The sequence below is a fragment of the Protopterus annectens genome, chromosome 1.part0 (genome assembly GCF_019279795.1).
Source record: "Protopterus annectens isolate FY-2018-M chromosome 1.part0, PAN1.0, whole genome shotgun sequence".
Taxonomy (NCBI): domain Eukaryota; kingdom Metazoa; phylum Chordata; order Ceratodontiformes; family Protopteridae; genus Protopterus; species Protopterus annectens.
In genome coordinates, this window is record NC_056725.1 from 1283064003 (window position 1) to 1283080780 (window position 16778).

The 16778-nt window shown below is 42.4% G+C and overlaps 1 protein-coding gene across 6 annotated transcripts in view; it reads right to left on the bottom strand.

The window, feature by feature from the left end:
* Positions 1-16778, bottom strand: part of NEDD4L (NEDD4 like E3 ubiquitin protein ligase) — a 3335946-nt gene that overhangs the window by 739391 nt on the left and 2579777 nt on the right. For all 6 annotated transcript variants that reach the window (XM_044066167.1, XM_044066169.1, XM_044066164.1 and 3 more), the window contains one exon: positions 48-122. In XM_044066167.1, the coding sequence (XP_043922102.1) occupies positions 48-122 (75 nt within the window). The remainder of the gene's footprint in view (positions 1-47; positions 123-16778) is intronic.

Sequence of the window (16778 nt, forward strand, 5' to 3'; positions counted from 1 at the left end):
ACAGTAATAGCAACCAGAAAAGGAAGCTTTCTTAATAAAATCGTTACCATTAATCCCTGGGCTTGCTCAGAAACTCCGTCTGTGACACTGGAAGACCGTAACCTTGATGACATATGACTTTGCTAAAAAGTGAAAATTAGACAAGAATCATGGCATTACTTTTCATAACGCATTTTTGTGTTTTCATCAGCAGTAATATTGTCTTAATTATACTGATCTGATTTACTAAAAGAAAATAGACACAAACCTGCAATAAATACTACCTGCTTATCAAATGAACATGCTATGAAAAATTAAACAAAATCTATATTGAAAAACAGGAATACACCAAGCTTCAGTGTTAATGTAGCATATTTGTAAGATAAAGCTCTCTGTTACACCTTCAAGTAACCTTCAACTAACCTTCAAGTAACATGAGCAAGAATTTATGGATGCTCCATCAGTTGCATTCTCTTGACATGACCAAAAGTAAATAAAGAGGACCCTGGTTATAAGAAATGACTACGAATGAAAGTGTTACTATTACAGTAAATAAACTGGTAAAAGGTAATGGGCTGGAGACAGTCTGGGCAAATCTTAATGAAATCTGCTGTACTTTGTATGCTCATCAGACTAGGAGCAGTATTTTCTTAAAGTAACACTGGAAACAAGCACCTCCTGATACTAAGAATTGCAACTACGATCTCTGGAACAACACAACTTCAAGTGTGAATAAGAGACATGTATACCAAAGTCAGAGGCTGGGGTACCTTCCTGAGCTTTTCCTCAGAAGTATATCAATCCCAGAATTACTATATGCAGGTGTCAGGGTCTGAAAGGACATAGTCCTGCCACCATCTTGTCAGGGAATGGGGGGAGGCTTTGCTCCTGCAAAAAATACTTGAAGATATAAACTGCAAGTCTTACAGTCTGCTGTCTTTACCTCTCAATCAGTTTATTTATAAAGTGATGTACCTAACAGTACTGGATCTTGTACTTCTGATAGGGAACCATTAAAACAGTACTGTGTTAAGATAAGATCTGAAAAATTCTGTCATAGGTCAGCTGAAAAGAGTAGCACAACTACAGGGCCAGGCACAACTTGCAACACCGCACAGTGTTTTCAGTTTATGATCAATAATGCATTGTGTTAAAATTTGTTTGCAATTTGGTTATGAAATCAAAGTGTAAGGGTCACTATCTTGGAGCCAGTTTATAACATTAAGTCAACTTACATTAATCACAACACTAGAAACAAGCTGGAAGGAGAATAGTTCAGGATCAGTTTACGAGCAGCTGTGTCCCTACCCTCAGCAACTGTTATATGTTCTTAGCTATTCACACATTCTTGACTGCTGGAGTCACTTAACTTCAGCCACTTCTTAGTCAGCACTCCACCATCATCTTCATCATCACTACTCCATGGCCCCAGCAACTAAACTATGCCACCACAACCACCATCCAATCTACAGAATAAGAAACCGGCTAACTGCACTAGGACCCTCCCTGGTGTGTTACCATCATAGGAAGTTAATAATGTAATGGTCCTAGGGCCCTTACAAGCCTAGCCAAGTTTGACCCTTGTTTCCATGATTAGCACCCAATGCCTATGTCCAAGTGGGATACAAGTGGAACCCCCAGGGTGAATTTACGGTAAACTATCCAATCGTCCAGATTGTATTGGAAGAAGGCCAATGAGGTGCTCTGTTTGACATGAAGTGGGAGTCTGTTCCAAAGGTGTGGTAACCTCTGGGAGACAAATCTTTCCCTCCAGCAGAAGAGAAATGTGAAAGCCAAGGATCACAACAGTCTCCCGACTTAGGTAGGAGATTTTCTGTTCGCTCCTAGTACTTCCCACTGTTGGTCAGAAAATCTGGAGTAAAATGTTTGATATATTGGAACCAGTACAAACATGCATTTTGTTACATTTTTTATTCCATACAGAGTATATTAGCACTCCTGGGTGGCCCAGCAATCTCCACAGTCTCTAACTGCAAACCCTACAATCCCAGCCCTTCCTCAAGTACAGCTCTAGCAAAATGACTCTGCTATATACATCTCCAGGATGGTAAACTCAGCATCAGCTATTCAGTTTCATCTCTCCCTGGTCAGCTGCTCTAGTGCTCAGGCTGCTGGTTAAATTTTAGTCATATGGGTCATAGTTAAGGTCAAAACCACTATGTCACGCAGTCAGTATCAAAGTCCTGTCACATTGCATGAAAGGGCTGTTGAGGGTGACTGACAAATGAAAATGTTAGAAAGTTAGATGGGAGACGGTCACTAAGGATTCAGATCAGGATGCAACACAACCAACCCAATGTTTGCAGTGAAACAGATAGTTAGGATGAATCAAGAGATAAGGAAAGTGTAAAACTTTACACTTGGTGGAAACATATGACAAGGTTCCATGAAAGCTGATTTGGGAGGTCATGCAATGATTCAAAATCTTGGAAACATTAGTAGAATCAGTGCAGGCTATGTACAAGAACCCAATGACAAAAGTACAAACGGTGTTTGGACTCAAACAAGGGGTTCCAGTGGGACTGGGTGTACATCATGGTTTAGTTCTGTGCCTACTGCTGTTTATACTAGTGATATGTATTAGCAAACAGGTTGGAGGGGACAGATCAACAAAACTGTTGTACACAGAAAATTTGGCATTACAAGCAGTCTCTGTGCAAGTGCAAAAAACTTCAGTAGATGATAGAGGAAGGCAATTGAAAACTGAAGGCACACAAGATGAAACTGAGTACACAAGAAGAACTAAACCCAAACATAAAACTACTGTTCAATCTCAGCCTTACTACAGGATATGTACCCAAAGAGTGGAATACAGCATCAGTGGTCCCTCTCCACAAAGGTGGTGCCTCAACAGATCTTGGAAAGTATCACCCCATAAGCCTGACTAGCTTGGTCTACAAAGCTATGGAAAGGATCATCATGGACCTCATAAATAAAGATATTGGGGACCTACAGACACTGGATCCCACCCATTTCGGCTTTGTTAAGGGCAGATCCTGCCTCTTAAACCTGGTCGATTTCTTTGAAACAGTCACCAAGGCCATTGACGAGGGGAAGGTGGTCCACACAGCCTACCTGGACCTTGCAAAAGCCTTCGATACAATACCCCACTTGGGCATTATAGATAAGCTCACCAGCTTAAATATAAACCCCTATGTCACTAGATGGGTTGCAAACTGGCTCAAGGACAGAACCCACATGGTTAGAATTGCTGGAGCCATGTCAGACTCCAAACCAGTTACAAATGGCGTCCCACAAGGCTCAATCCTGGGACCTCTCTTGTTCGGTATATATTTCTCGGCGGTACAGGCTAACACGGAAGGACTGTGGCTGACCAAGTTCACAGATGACTGCAAACTGGGCGCCATAATCAACTCTCCAGCCGACACAAGCATCCTACAAAAGGGCCTCATAGAAACAGACAACTGGTGCCAGAGCCATGGCCTCAAGCTAAACGCCAAAAAGTGTACAGTCATCCCCTTTGGCAAAAACAAAGTGTCCACAAATTACCACATAGGTGGTAATCCATTAAGACATGGAAGAAGTAATTAGGGACCTGGGTACCCAAGTTGATAGCAATCTCTCATTTGACAACCACGTGGCCAAAGTGGTTAGAAAAACATTTTATATAGCCCACCTAATCATGAAGGGATTCACATCTAGATCAGGGAAGGTCATCGTGCCTCTTTACTCATCCCTCATCAGGCCCATAATTGAGTACAATGCCCCTTTTGGGATGCACCTTACCAGACACCTCCAGCAATTGGACAGACCCCAAAAGTACCTCACCAAGAGGATCAAAGGGCTCAAACAGATGCCATATGCTGCCCGGTTAAAGAAACTCCAGCTCTACTGGCATACCGCCTGCTCAGAGGCGATCTGTGCCTGACGTATAAAGCCATGTCCAACCCGGAATTAATGGACATGCTGCACCTCAAAAAATCCAAATCCCATCGAGCTACGCGCTCGAGAGACTTGAACCTCAGCACTGAAATAAATAGGACATGCTGGAGGGACAGATTCATAACCCAGAGGTTCCCTTCACTCTGGAATAAATTCCCAGTCCAGGTTAGGCAGAGTCCCTCATTGACTCTCTTCAAGAGGAATCTTGATGAGTGGATGGGAGATTGTAGGTTTACCCCAGCTATCACTTCTGTGTCACTGTTAGACAGAGGCACAGTATACTAACCTCGAAAAAGGGCATAGCAAAATTCATTTAAAATGGGTGGCGAAAGCCAAACACATTCTGGCTAGGCTTATAAATGCCCTAGGGCAGGTAGCCTAGTATGAACCTATGAACCTATAAGACAGTGTCATGGCAGCAAATGGGTGAATGAGAAGAAGCTAAAAACTAAGACAGAACGGAAAATAGTGAAACAGGTTAACAACTGTATGCAGTTGAGAGGGGTGGTTGAAGAGAAGGAAAATTTGAATGAAGAGGTCAAAGCTAGAATCAGAAGGTCTGCAACCAACTGGTTCAGAGGGGTAGCATGTGACAAAAAATGCCAAACAAGCTGAAAAGTAAGGTGCACAAAACACTGGTGAGACCAGTACTTCTGTATGGTAAAGAAACATGGGCAGTAAAGACAGAGCAGTTGAGGAAGCTAGAGGTGATAAAGATGGGCTTCCTGTAAAAGGTGGTAGGATGCACATTGTGGGGCAGTCAAAGAAATGAGGACACCACAGCAGAAGCCCGACTAGGTCCAATTGCAGAGAAGGTCATAGAGTACATACTAGATGTGCAGGAAAGCAGAAGACAATCTGGTGAAAAATGATCTGGGACAGAATGGAAGGAGCCAAGAGGAAATAAGGATGTCCAGTAAAAAGATGACTGGATTGTGTCAGAGAAAACCTGTGATGATCAGGCATTACTGTTGAAAAACATAGGAGAGTGGCACTGAATAGACAGAGAGATGGTAGCAGTCAATGTGACACCCAGATCCCATGTATAAATGGGGAAAAAAGGGGCTGTTGATGATGATGACTATGGGGCCATCTCTCAAAGATCTGATTTCCCCACAAGTTATTACCAAACTGTTAACTACCTTTCAATGAAACTGTCAGGAACTCTAACCTGAGAAGAGTCTAAATAAGTTTCTCTTACTTAAGAAGTAGAAAGAAAGAGGAGGTAAGAAATACTAAAAGCAAAAATAAAGGACTTGGGATAGAGGCCTCCATGAAACCGCTTATCTTAAATGTTTATTTACTTGTTTCTAAATAATAAGTTAAGTGCTCTGGCTAACCATTTTTAATTTACACTATGACCCGAGAGACGACAATCACAGCAGAATTAATGCAGACTAGACAAGGAACAATACAGTAATACTTATAATGCCAAATATTTAAACAGGCTACACAATACAGGGCTACTATCACACAAGCAAATAGCTAACAAAATTATCTGAAGGTCAAGGAGAAAGTACAGTTGTGTACACTTACCATAAATGTAGATGTTCGAGTGTATTCACTGTTGCAATCATTACATTTGGGTAATCCTGCTGGCAGGTTGCCCTCAGTCAGCCTGAATTCCAAAGTCTTAGGTCCTGCGTCGGTTGCTGTCACCCCTTCCCTGACGTCAGGTTGTCAGGGGTATAAAAGATGCAGCCGATGCCATTTTCTTCAGTTTTTCTTGCCCCAGATGTCAGGTGCCCCCAAAAGGGTAGGCTAGATTATATATATATATATATATATATATATATATATATATATATATATATATATATAAACACATACATGCACCAAAATAAACTTTACCTTCATCTACAAGCAAATACACCACATAGGTTGTACAGATCAGAGAAGTAAAGATAAGTTCCAGCAGAAATAAGGGGGATGGTAGGTGGGTACCCTGGACTGCAACAGTGAATACACTCAAACATCTACATTTATGGTAAGTGCACACAACTGTACTATGTTCTTTGTGTTTCACTGTTGCAGTCATTACATTTGTGTAGAGTCCCAAAGCTATGGTTGGGGGGCTGGAGCTAAACCACATTAGGAGCGGCTATGAGGCCCTGCAGAACTGCAGTGGCAAAGCCTGCTCTGGATTTAGAGTAAAGTGGCAGATTGTAATGTTTTGTAAAGGTGTGCACTGAACTCCAAGTAGCAGCCTCTAAAATGTCTTTGGTTGGTACTCCCCTGAGAAAGGCTGCAGAAGTGGCTGCAGCTCTGGTTGAAAGTGGCCTAATGCCCTTAGGCACTGGTTTGCTATGCTGAGAGTAGCAGAAACGAATGCAGTGACCTATCCACTTTGAAATAGTCTGCTTGGAGATAGCCTTTCCTTGTGATCCTGCAGCATATGCCACTAGTAATTGTTCTGTTTTTCTGAAAACTTTTGCTTTGTCCAAGTAGAATCTAAGCTGTCTGTGTACGTTCAAAGAATGCAGAATTTTCTCCCCCTTGTTCTGTGGATTTAGATAAAAAGTTGGCAAATGAATATTTTGGTTAAGGGCTACACTGGACACCACCTTAGGCATGAATGTAGGGTTTGTCCTCAGAGAGACCCTGTCTGGATAAAAAATGATAAAAGGTTCCACAGCCACGAGAGCCTGTAGCTCTGACACTCGTCTTGCAGAAGTTATTGCTAGTAGCAGAGCTGTTTTCCAGGATAAAAACTTTATATCCGCAGTAGCAGCTGGCTCAAAAGGAGGTAAGGTGAGTTTTTCCAAGACATAATTGAGGTTCCATGTAGGCATTTGCGATCTCCTTGGAGGTCTTAAATTTTTGGCTCCTCTGAGGTACTGCCTTAATAAAGGATGAGAAAAGAGTGGTGGCTCTGTATTGTAATGAGCCAAAATGGCACAGGCATGAATTTTAATTGATGAAAAAGATAGGCCTTTATCCAGCATCTCAGTTAAGTATTGCAAAATCTGAGGAATATTTGGTACAGCTGTGTCAGTTCCTTGAGCTTGGTTCCAAGCACAAAATATTTTCCATTTTCCAGCATAGGATTTTCTAGTACTAGGCCTTCTGGCTTCCAAAATGACATCCATCACAGCTTTACTGAGGGTTGTGCTTTGTATGGCTACATTATCCGCCATGCTGCCAGGTTTAGAGTCCTGAGTTGGCTGTGCAGAATATGGTTGTTTTGTTGGGACAGTAGGTGAGGTATTTGAGTTAAGGTCCAGACTGGGCATTGAGACAAGTTCCTTAAGATCGGATACCAGTACTGGCGGGGCCAGTCTGGGGCAATCAGAATAATTTTTGGTTTCTCCTGTCTCACCTTTAGGAGTACCTTGGGGAGGAGAGGCAGTGGAGGAAAGGCATATACTGATAGGTTTTTCCAGTTGACAGATAAGACGTCCACTTTCCATGCTTGTCTGTGATAAGTCCTTGTGCAGAATCTTTTTAGTTGAAAGTTGTGAGGAAAGGCAAACAGATCTATATCTGGGCGTCCCCATTTCTTTGTTATCATGCTGAAGACTTGTGGATCCAGCTGCCACTCGTGGGGATCCATGATGTTTCTGCTTAGTTCATCTGCCAGAGTATTGTCCTTTCCTGGCAGGAATTGTGCCTGCAGATGAACTTGGTAAGTCAATGCTGTGTCCCATAAAGCCATGGCTAGTCTGCAAAGGGGGTAAGAATGCGTGCCTCCCTGCTTATGTACCACATGACCGTGGTATTGTCTGTCTTTATCAGTAGTTGTCCCGGATGAATTAGGTCCTTGAAGGCTGTCAGGGCATTTTGAACAGTTAGCATCTCTTTTTGATTGATATGTAGATGCATTTGATTTGTGGACCAGGTGCCCTGAATGCCTCTTCCTGCCATGTGGGCCCCCCAGGCATAATCTGATGCATCCGTTGTTAGTTTCTGCCTGGCTGGGGGTAGTGAGAATGGCTGGCCCTTGTTTTGGTGACAGGCCTTTGCCCACCATCGGAACTCCTGTTGCAGGCAGGGAATAAGAGTAATCATTGTTTCCAGGCTGTGGCAATGTTGTGTCCAGACACTTTTTAGGTACCATTGAAGATTCCTCATATGCAGTCTTGCATATGGAATTAGTAGGATGCAGGATGCCATGAAGCCCAAAGCCTGCAAAATTTTTCTTGCAGATAACTAAGCCTTTGTTGCCATTTCCTTGAAATAGGTAGTCAGTTGCCTTTGTTTGTCTGGCGTGAAATAAGCCATTTGGGCAGTTGTATTTAAGCTTGCACCCAGGAATATTATCTCTTGAGAGGGTACTAGTTTTGATTTCTTTTTGTTGACTGTGTACCCTAGGCACGTTAAAAGTCTTTTCACAAACGCCAGATGCTGTAGTAGAATGTCCTTGTTCTCTGCTTTAATGAGGCAGTCGTCCAAGTAAGGATATATTTGTATTCCTCTTTGTCTGCAGAAAGCAATTACTGGTGCCAGGCACTTTGTGAAGACCCAGGGCGCAGTAGATAAGCCAAAGGGCAGTGCAGAGAATTGGTAATGCTTTGAACCAGCCTTGAATCTGAGGCATCTTCTACATGATTGTCTGATTGGGACATGCAGGTATGCCTCTTTTAGATCTAAAGTGATGAGCCAAGCCTTTCTGCCCAGCATGGGCAGAAGCTGCTGTAAGGTCAACATCTTGAATTTTGGTATATCCAGGAAAGTGTTTAGAATAGATAGGTCCAGTATTGGTCTCCATGCTTTGTCCTTTCTGGGTACCAAGAACAGTCTTGAGTAAAATCCTTGTCCCTGCTCTTCCTGTGGCACTTGTTGAATAGCCCCCATGTCCATGAGGGATGAGACTTGTTTTTGAGCCTCTGCCCATTGATTTTTTGGCAGGTCTGGCCAACCGTCTGCCCTTGGCAGGGTGCGGAAGTGAAACTTGTAGCCATGTGACATTATGTCTAGAACCCATTTGTCCTGGGTTATAATGTGCCAATTTTGAGAAAAAAGTGCTATTTTCCCCCCTAAGGGTGCTGCCAGTAGATAAGTGCTTGGTGCAGGCAGGGGGAAGTCACTGGGACTGTTTCCTGTATGGTTGTGATTTGTCTTCTCCACTTTTGGAGGTAGAAGCACCCAATTGTTTAAACCTGTACGAACCTTGCGGCTGGGATCTGCCTCTAGGGTGTCTGGATCTGCCCCTTTGAGCTCTGTCTGACACTGGAAAGGACCAATTCTTTGTAGGCCAGTGTCTACTAAACCTAGGTGGCTGTACTTGTAAAAAACTTTGACCGTTTGCATCGATTTAGCTTTGTCCTCCATTTTCTTTAACACCTCTTCTGCCTTAACACCAAACAAGGTATCATGCTGTAATGGTGCATCTAATAATTTAGCTTTGACATGATCAGGCAGATTTTGTTCCTTTAACCAAGCATGCCTCCTAATTACAGAACCTGTAACAGCGGTCCTGCAGGAGAACTCCAGAGAATCAAAACCACATTGCAATGTATGCTTTCCAACTTGTACAGCTGCATGCAACAAATCCTGCATTTCTTTGTTATCTGCACATTCAGAATTTACCAACATTTTCTGTTTAAGCAGTGTCAAAACATACTGCTGATATTTGAGCATATGAAACTGGCAGTTTAAGGCCCTTATAGCCAAGGTAGCAGATGTGTAAATCTTTTTTCCCCATCTATCCAGTGCCCTAGAATCTCTGTCAGAAGGGGTAAGGTTTTTTGCAGAGGAAGCCTTAACCCCTTTGGGGCCCTGAGAAATAGTTTCTGGGTCTGCAGCAGGGTTTTTGAAAAGGAATTTATGAGAGTCAGGAACCCTGTAGTATCTGTCAGGCTTAACAGGAGCTGGAGGTAAGGAGTCAGGGGTCAGACTAGACTCTGAAAACACATCATCTACAATGTCTAACACAGGTGGAATAGCTAGAGGCCTGTGTTGAGGTAGTAGAAGGAAATCCCTGAGCCTCTTCTTTGATTCTGAAAAATCTTGGCTCTCCCAGTGGAAATGCTCCCTCATGGTATGCAAGATTTCCCCAAAGGAATAGTCCTCAGGAGGAGAAACTGAAGGAATAGATTCTTCAGCATCAGAATCCTCATAGGGGGGGAAGAGAATATTGCTGATCAGAAGAGGAATCAGAGGAAATGGAAACCTAATCTGAAGAGTCATAGCCTGTCTCTTGCCTGGGCCTCTTATCAGGAGGGGGTTGGGAACCCCCTGATCAAGGTAATTAAGTCTTCGGCCATTTTGAGCATCTGTTTTTTTGGGCATGGAGGCCTGTCAATATGGCTGGTGAACTTGTTTCTTTGCTTTTAAAGGTGCTTTAGTCTTTGCCTTTGAAGCTGAAGTCAGTTTAATGTATAATTGTTTAGGTCTGAATACACCCTCAGAAGCCGATGCCTGCTCAGCGGCTCCAGACCCATCTGAGGGAATAGTCTCCGAGGCTCCAATACCTTGAGTATCCAGCGGCCTGACCGACTCCACGTGGGAGTCGGTAGTGGCCTGCGACTCCAAAGTAGCCGGCGTCAGGGGCTGCGAAAGCGCCTCACTGAGAACCGGCGAACCAGTGACTGGCTTAGGAGAAGCTTCGTCGGTTTTGGACCTCGGTTGCCTGTCTTTTTCTTTACATTTTTTGTGAACTACGGTAGTCGGATGGCTATCCGACAACATTGTATAATTAAATCTGCGTCCAAAATAGCTTAGTGCAAAATCGTACTGACGCTTAATAGTGTGTTGGTTAAATCTAGCACAAAACCGACAACTTGAAACATTGTGGTTAGGGCCTAGGCAAGGAATACAGTAAGAATGAAAGTCCTTATGAGGTATTTGCTTCATACAAGAAATACAATTATTAACTTTTTCTGACATCGGTCTGGAGCAAGAAAAAAGTTTCCCCAATGGGGTACTTAGCTTTTAATGAAGACTTCGGATCTGAAACTCGAACACGAAAATCTCAGGAGTCGGCCGACCGGCACTTGCGAACTGCTTCTGCTTCGGGCACCGCGAGGCAAGAAAGACTGAAGAAAATGGCATCGGCTGCATCTTTTATACCCCTGACGACCTGACGTCAGGGAAGGGGCAACAGCAACCGACGCAGGACCCAAGACTTTGGAATTCAGGCTGACTGAGGGCAACCTGCCAGCAGGATTACCCAAATGTAATGACTGCAACAGTGAAGCACGAAGAACATCACTTAAACATGTGCAGCACGTATGTCAAGAAGCAATGTCCATACAAAAGTATCTTTGTTTTTTTTTTTTTTAAGCTTTTTGTCCCACCTGCCAGTCAGCTATCATCCCATCACTGAGGCAAGGGTCAGCTGGGATAGGCCATAATTTATACAGCCATCAAGTGCGATTTAAGCTTTTCCTGCTTTATACCTACTTACACACTTATGCTCAGCTGAGTACTGAGGAGGGGACATTAAATAGGCTGCAGCAAAGGTCTTCCCTCACTTCTGCAAGGGACATGTCCTCTCAAGCAGCCCTGACCAAAGCGGTAATTTCTCCAGTTTCCATAAGGGGAATTGCACCATTCCATGCGTCTCGAGTACATGCATTGCTGCCTGGCCTTCAGGAGGAGGATAAAATGACACATCTTTTCATTTCTTTGTCTCCCTGCCTAGCTCCAACAGTTTGGGGGCCACTAATCAAACTCCAGTCATCTGTGTATCCCTCTGTGTCATGCAGTCATTACCTTCTTACAAAAACCTCTGGTGAAAACATGGTTAAACAACATACAGGATTATGTGGCAATATCTACTGCTACAGCCTTCTGATGTTGCCAACTCCTCACTAAGATGTGGAAGAGGGGACTGAGTAGTACTGGTTGACTGCAACTCTGTGTAAGGTACAGAAGAGAACAAAGCTGAGGGGCAATGCAGTAACAATGTTTTTTTTTAAGCAGCCAACCTAACAGCTTCATAGCATTACCATAAATAACATTATGGCTATGACTTCAAACAAAAGGATGGAAGAAAAAAACAGTCTTCAAAGAAACATGTCACAGACTGTGTGCGCCTGTGTGAGTTGGGCAAGAAGTCAGACTGTAGGAAAAAGGAATGTACTGACTGAAAGTGAGGAGTCCGTGACTAATATAGCAGTAGTGACATAATGCTCATTTTACTACCTTGCTGTATTCCTCCATGCTAGTAACAGAACCACTGCTAATACTTCAAGCAGATACTGTTTAATTTTCTGAACTAAGCAGTAATAAGGACCATCACCTGTACAAACCCTCTTCTTCCATGATAACCAGAAAATTACAAGTGAAGGGCAAAGACAGCTGGAACTACAAACAGTATCACAAATTTTCACCTTGCCATTCTAGGTAGCAGCATCTACTGCTCTAAAGGTACAGCACAATCAGGAAACCTAAAACTAAATCCCACTTAAAGTATTCTTCCTAATGATGTTCTAACACACTTGTGAGGAAGAGAAGCCATTATATCAAAAGACTTGTTTATAAAGTATTCTGTTAAATGTCGACAGAAATGTAGCAGCAGCATAACATGCTGCTCACAGCTGTTCAAGATGCTTGGAATACATGTCTGGAATAAAGTACTTTGATTGTTCAGCTTTAAGCTAGGCCATGGTTGACAATGATGGCCAGCATATCATTTTGTAAGATGCAATGTTAAATTTCATGTACATTCTGGTTTCATTTAGCCTAGCTCTATATGCATCTAGGGAGGGAACTGCAGATAACATGATCATTAATTCTTTAATGAACAGACTTATTTTGGCAAAAAAACACATTTAAAACCACTATAGTGCACAGTGTGTTATGACTGCACTCTGAATCAGGAAAAAGACAGGCTTGTTGTCAGAAAGGTGGTTAACAAGCTTATGTTAAGCACCTCTAAGCACTGTTAAGCTCTAGTCTACATCTGGTGCTTAACAAGTGGTCAGTGCCAGCCACCACAGAACAGTATCAGAAGCTAAAACTGCTTTAAACGCTGCTAGATAATTCGCTCTGCCACACTTTTAAACAGAATGTGTGGCACAGCAAAGTGTATAACAGTTTTTAAAGACATAAGTTCCACAGAGGGATTTGTCCCTTCTGTCCAATATGTGTGTCAGCACAAAGTGTTTTACTGCTTCCAAAGTGGTACATGGCTCAGGTAAAGCTTCATACACTACAAAGAATTATGATCAGGTAACTAGCCGGGAAACCCTATCACAGTTCTATGCATTATTAATGATACATTCTGAGACGTGTATGCAGCTCAAACTATTTACTTTTTTGTTATTTTTGCATCCAGTCTTTAAAGGGCTGAAACTCCCCAAAATGTTTGATATGTTTTCACAAATGGTTAGGGAATCACCATGAGTACTTTGCTACAATATGTTTTTATAATGTGTTCCTAGCTTCAAAGACAAAAGAGCAAATGGATCTTGAATTTTAATGAATTTTTCTTAATACTCTAAATTAGTGTTTTAATGCCACAGCACTTGAAAAGAATGAAAATCTGCCCTTCACACAAGTACATTGATTCTGGGGCTGATATTATACCGCCACACATTTGTCTTTTGACAGTTTCCATGTTCCTGAAAAGACCAAAAAATCTTGCTTATGTTTCAAAGTGAAAGCCATGAAAACATTGGAGCCAGTCACTTTAATTGCTGTTCTGACTTTAATTTGATCCTATTTATAAATGGATACATCTATGTAATGATTCAACACTCATATTTAAAAGGCAAGACAATATGACAACCACATACAGGCATTACATGACCTAACAGTATAAAACAAAAATGGGCATCTGAAATATGTGGATGTTGGTCTGCTTCTCAGAAAAAAAAAAGTTTTGTTGCAAAATTTAAAAATAAGAAGATATAACTTTGAGAAATAAGCCTTATTTGTAGACTGAACACTATACCAACCTGTACAGATATGACTCTGACACTACTTTAGTCAGAAGAAATTAGAAGTTATGTACTTACCATAACTTGACATCTGTGTTGTCCAGTTTCATTCTTCCTCACTGATGCGTCTTAGGATCCAATATTGGATCCGATTCGGCCGCTTCACAAGACTTATGATCCGAGCCTCAAGATTCTCCCTCTCCCATGATCCCTCACATCTACTCTAACTTCTCAGATTGAGTTTGTTGCTCTACGGATGGCTATCTACAAAGACGTATAGATAGGAAAATGACATTACCATAATCTTCTAGAGCTCAAACTAGGAGCCTATGGGTTCCTAAATTCCTCTAGATAGCTCTCAATAGTTTAAGATGTGGGAATGGATGGGTGGGATGTGAGGAAGAATAAAATTGGACAACACAGATGCCAAGTTATGGTAAGTACATAACTTCTAAATCTGATGTTGTCCATTTCATTCTTCTTCACTGATGGGTCAGAGTCCCCAGCTACATAAATCTTGGGTGGCCCTCATGGAAGGATATGCCTGAGCACCAAGGAACCAAAGGTTAATATATTCCTGGAGACCATATCCAATTTATAATGTGAAACAAATGTATGTGACTTGGATCAAGTTGCTGCTGCACATATCGACAACAGAGGTTCTAGCATCAACCTAATAGAATGAGCTTTTGGGGGACGGAGTAGCTGCATGGCTCGCAAGAAACAGACAGTAGAAATACAATCAGTACTCCATTTTGCTAGTGTGATTTTGGACACTGCATGGCCTAGCCAATTAGGTGAAAAGGGTATAAAGAGTTTCTCATACTTTCTATGCTTCTTATTAGATTATGTGGCAACTTTAAGCATAAATGCAGGATTCATTCTTAAGGAGACCCTGTCTAGCTCAGACAGTCTTCTGGCTGAAGTAATAGCCATGAGAAAATTTTTTTTTTCAAGCTAGAAATTTCAAGTCACAGGAGTCAGCAGGTTCAAAAGGTTTCTGAATAAAGCCTTCTAGTAAAATGGCGAGTTCCCAAGGACGGGAATGATCACTTATTAGAGGCCTAAGTAGGATAAAAAAACTTTCATTAATGTCTTACATAGCTTGGATGTTGAAAAAGATGATAAGCAGGTAGAATCTTTTCCTACATGAAAATTTGCAATTGTAACTTTATGGTGGAGAAACTGGGATCATCTCGAAAAAGTGGACTTCGGAACAGAAGTATAGCTGAAACAGGAGCTGAAAAGGGATCAATATTCTGTTTCGATGCCTAAATTGAAAATCTCTTCTACTTGCTATTATAAACTTTTTTTCTGGAAGGCTTCTGGGAGGCAAAAATAATCTCTCAGACCAGGAAAGCTAGCCTGGAGTTTCTTAGAATCATTGCAAGTGGAGAAACGAAGCAGTTAATCGCAGGGATCTGAGATCAGGATACTGATGTTCTGAGGGAGGGGAAATTAGAGCCTGCCTGGCATCCAGTATCCGTGGAGGAGATTTGATGTTAGACTGTAAGAAGGGGAACCATACCTGATCAGGCCAGAAGGGGTAGATGAGGATCAGAGCGTTGTTCTACCTGCTGGCTTTCTGTAGGACTTTCTAAATCAGAGGTATTGGATGGTAAGCATATAGGAGAGACTACCAAATGCTCTGCAAGTACGGAATGCCCAGCCAAACCATGAACATTTCAAAATACCAAAGGCCAGCATAAAGAGTACATAAGGCACTTGTAGACAAAATAAAGTAAATAAATGAAATGCTTTATTCAGACTGGTTTCGGCTATCCAGCCTTCCTCAGTGAAACAACATCATAAACATATTCCTGATTAGGCTATATATACCCACCCCCAACCAATGACAGACATGGTTCAACCCAGAAAATACAAAGCTGAAAAATAGTACATGGGGGCAATGCAGCTATTTGCATGCTCGTGTTCAACTGCATTCCTATGAACTCTATGTTCTGTATAGGAAGCAATTTTGACTTCACTAAGTTTATCATGATTCCCAGATGATTGAAGATTTGCAGCAGGTAGTGTGTGGTTGAAAAAGTTGATGCCTTATTGGTGCAGTTAGGATGGAAACACCTAGAACCCTTGCAGTCTCAGGTGAGGTGCTACCACTGACATGCATTTGGTAACCACCAGGGGGCGGTGGTGAGTCCAAAGGGCAGTGCTATGAATTGGTAATGATTGGCTCCCAGCTGGAAGCGCAAATGTCTCCTGGAGCACCCGTTATCTTGATATGACAGTATGCATCCTGGAGCTCTATGGAGCACATCCAACCGTCCTTGCGTAGTAGTAGCAGTATGGACTGAACCATAACCAAGCGGAACTTCAACTTCTTCACAAATAGGCTCAGATTGCTCAGATCTAGGATTGGTCACAGGTCCCTTGTCTTTTCTGGCACCAAAAAGAAGCATGAGTAGGGTCCACATCCTTATTGTATGGTTGGGACCCTCTGGAAGACATTTTCTAGACGTTTCTGAACCTCTTCCACTGCATTCTCCCTCTGACTGGGTGGCACATCAGGGAGACTAATCCTGGGGCTTGGAGGGGGAAGGGAAAAGGGACTATAGTAGCCTCTGGAAATTATATTTAGCATCTAGCTGTCATTTGTTATTTGTCCAGGCATCTAGGTGCAATGATAATCTTCCCCTGACTGTGTCCAGAGTAGGGCAGTGGGCAATGCTTCAGGAGCACTGGTAGGGCCTGTCAGAGAAGGGATGTCCTTACATTCACTGCTGCAGTATTCTTAACTATATGGGATTCCTTGCAGCAGAAGCCCAATGTCCGGCCAGTCTTCCAAAGACTTCTGAATTTAAAGGTATAACAAACATCACAATATGCACCATGCGTAACGTAGGGCCACAAAGGTGATGTTCAGGCTTACCAAAGGCTTCTTCTTTGCTGCCAGTCTGAACATATCTTTTACACTGTCTATCTGCATCCAATTTCTGACAGTTGAATGCATTTTCATTCTCCAGGGACTTCCTATGCCTTGGGGATTTTTTTTTCTTGTTCCTTGAGGTTAATGTCATCCAGGAAGGG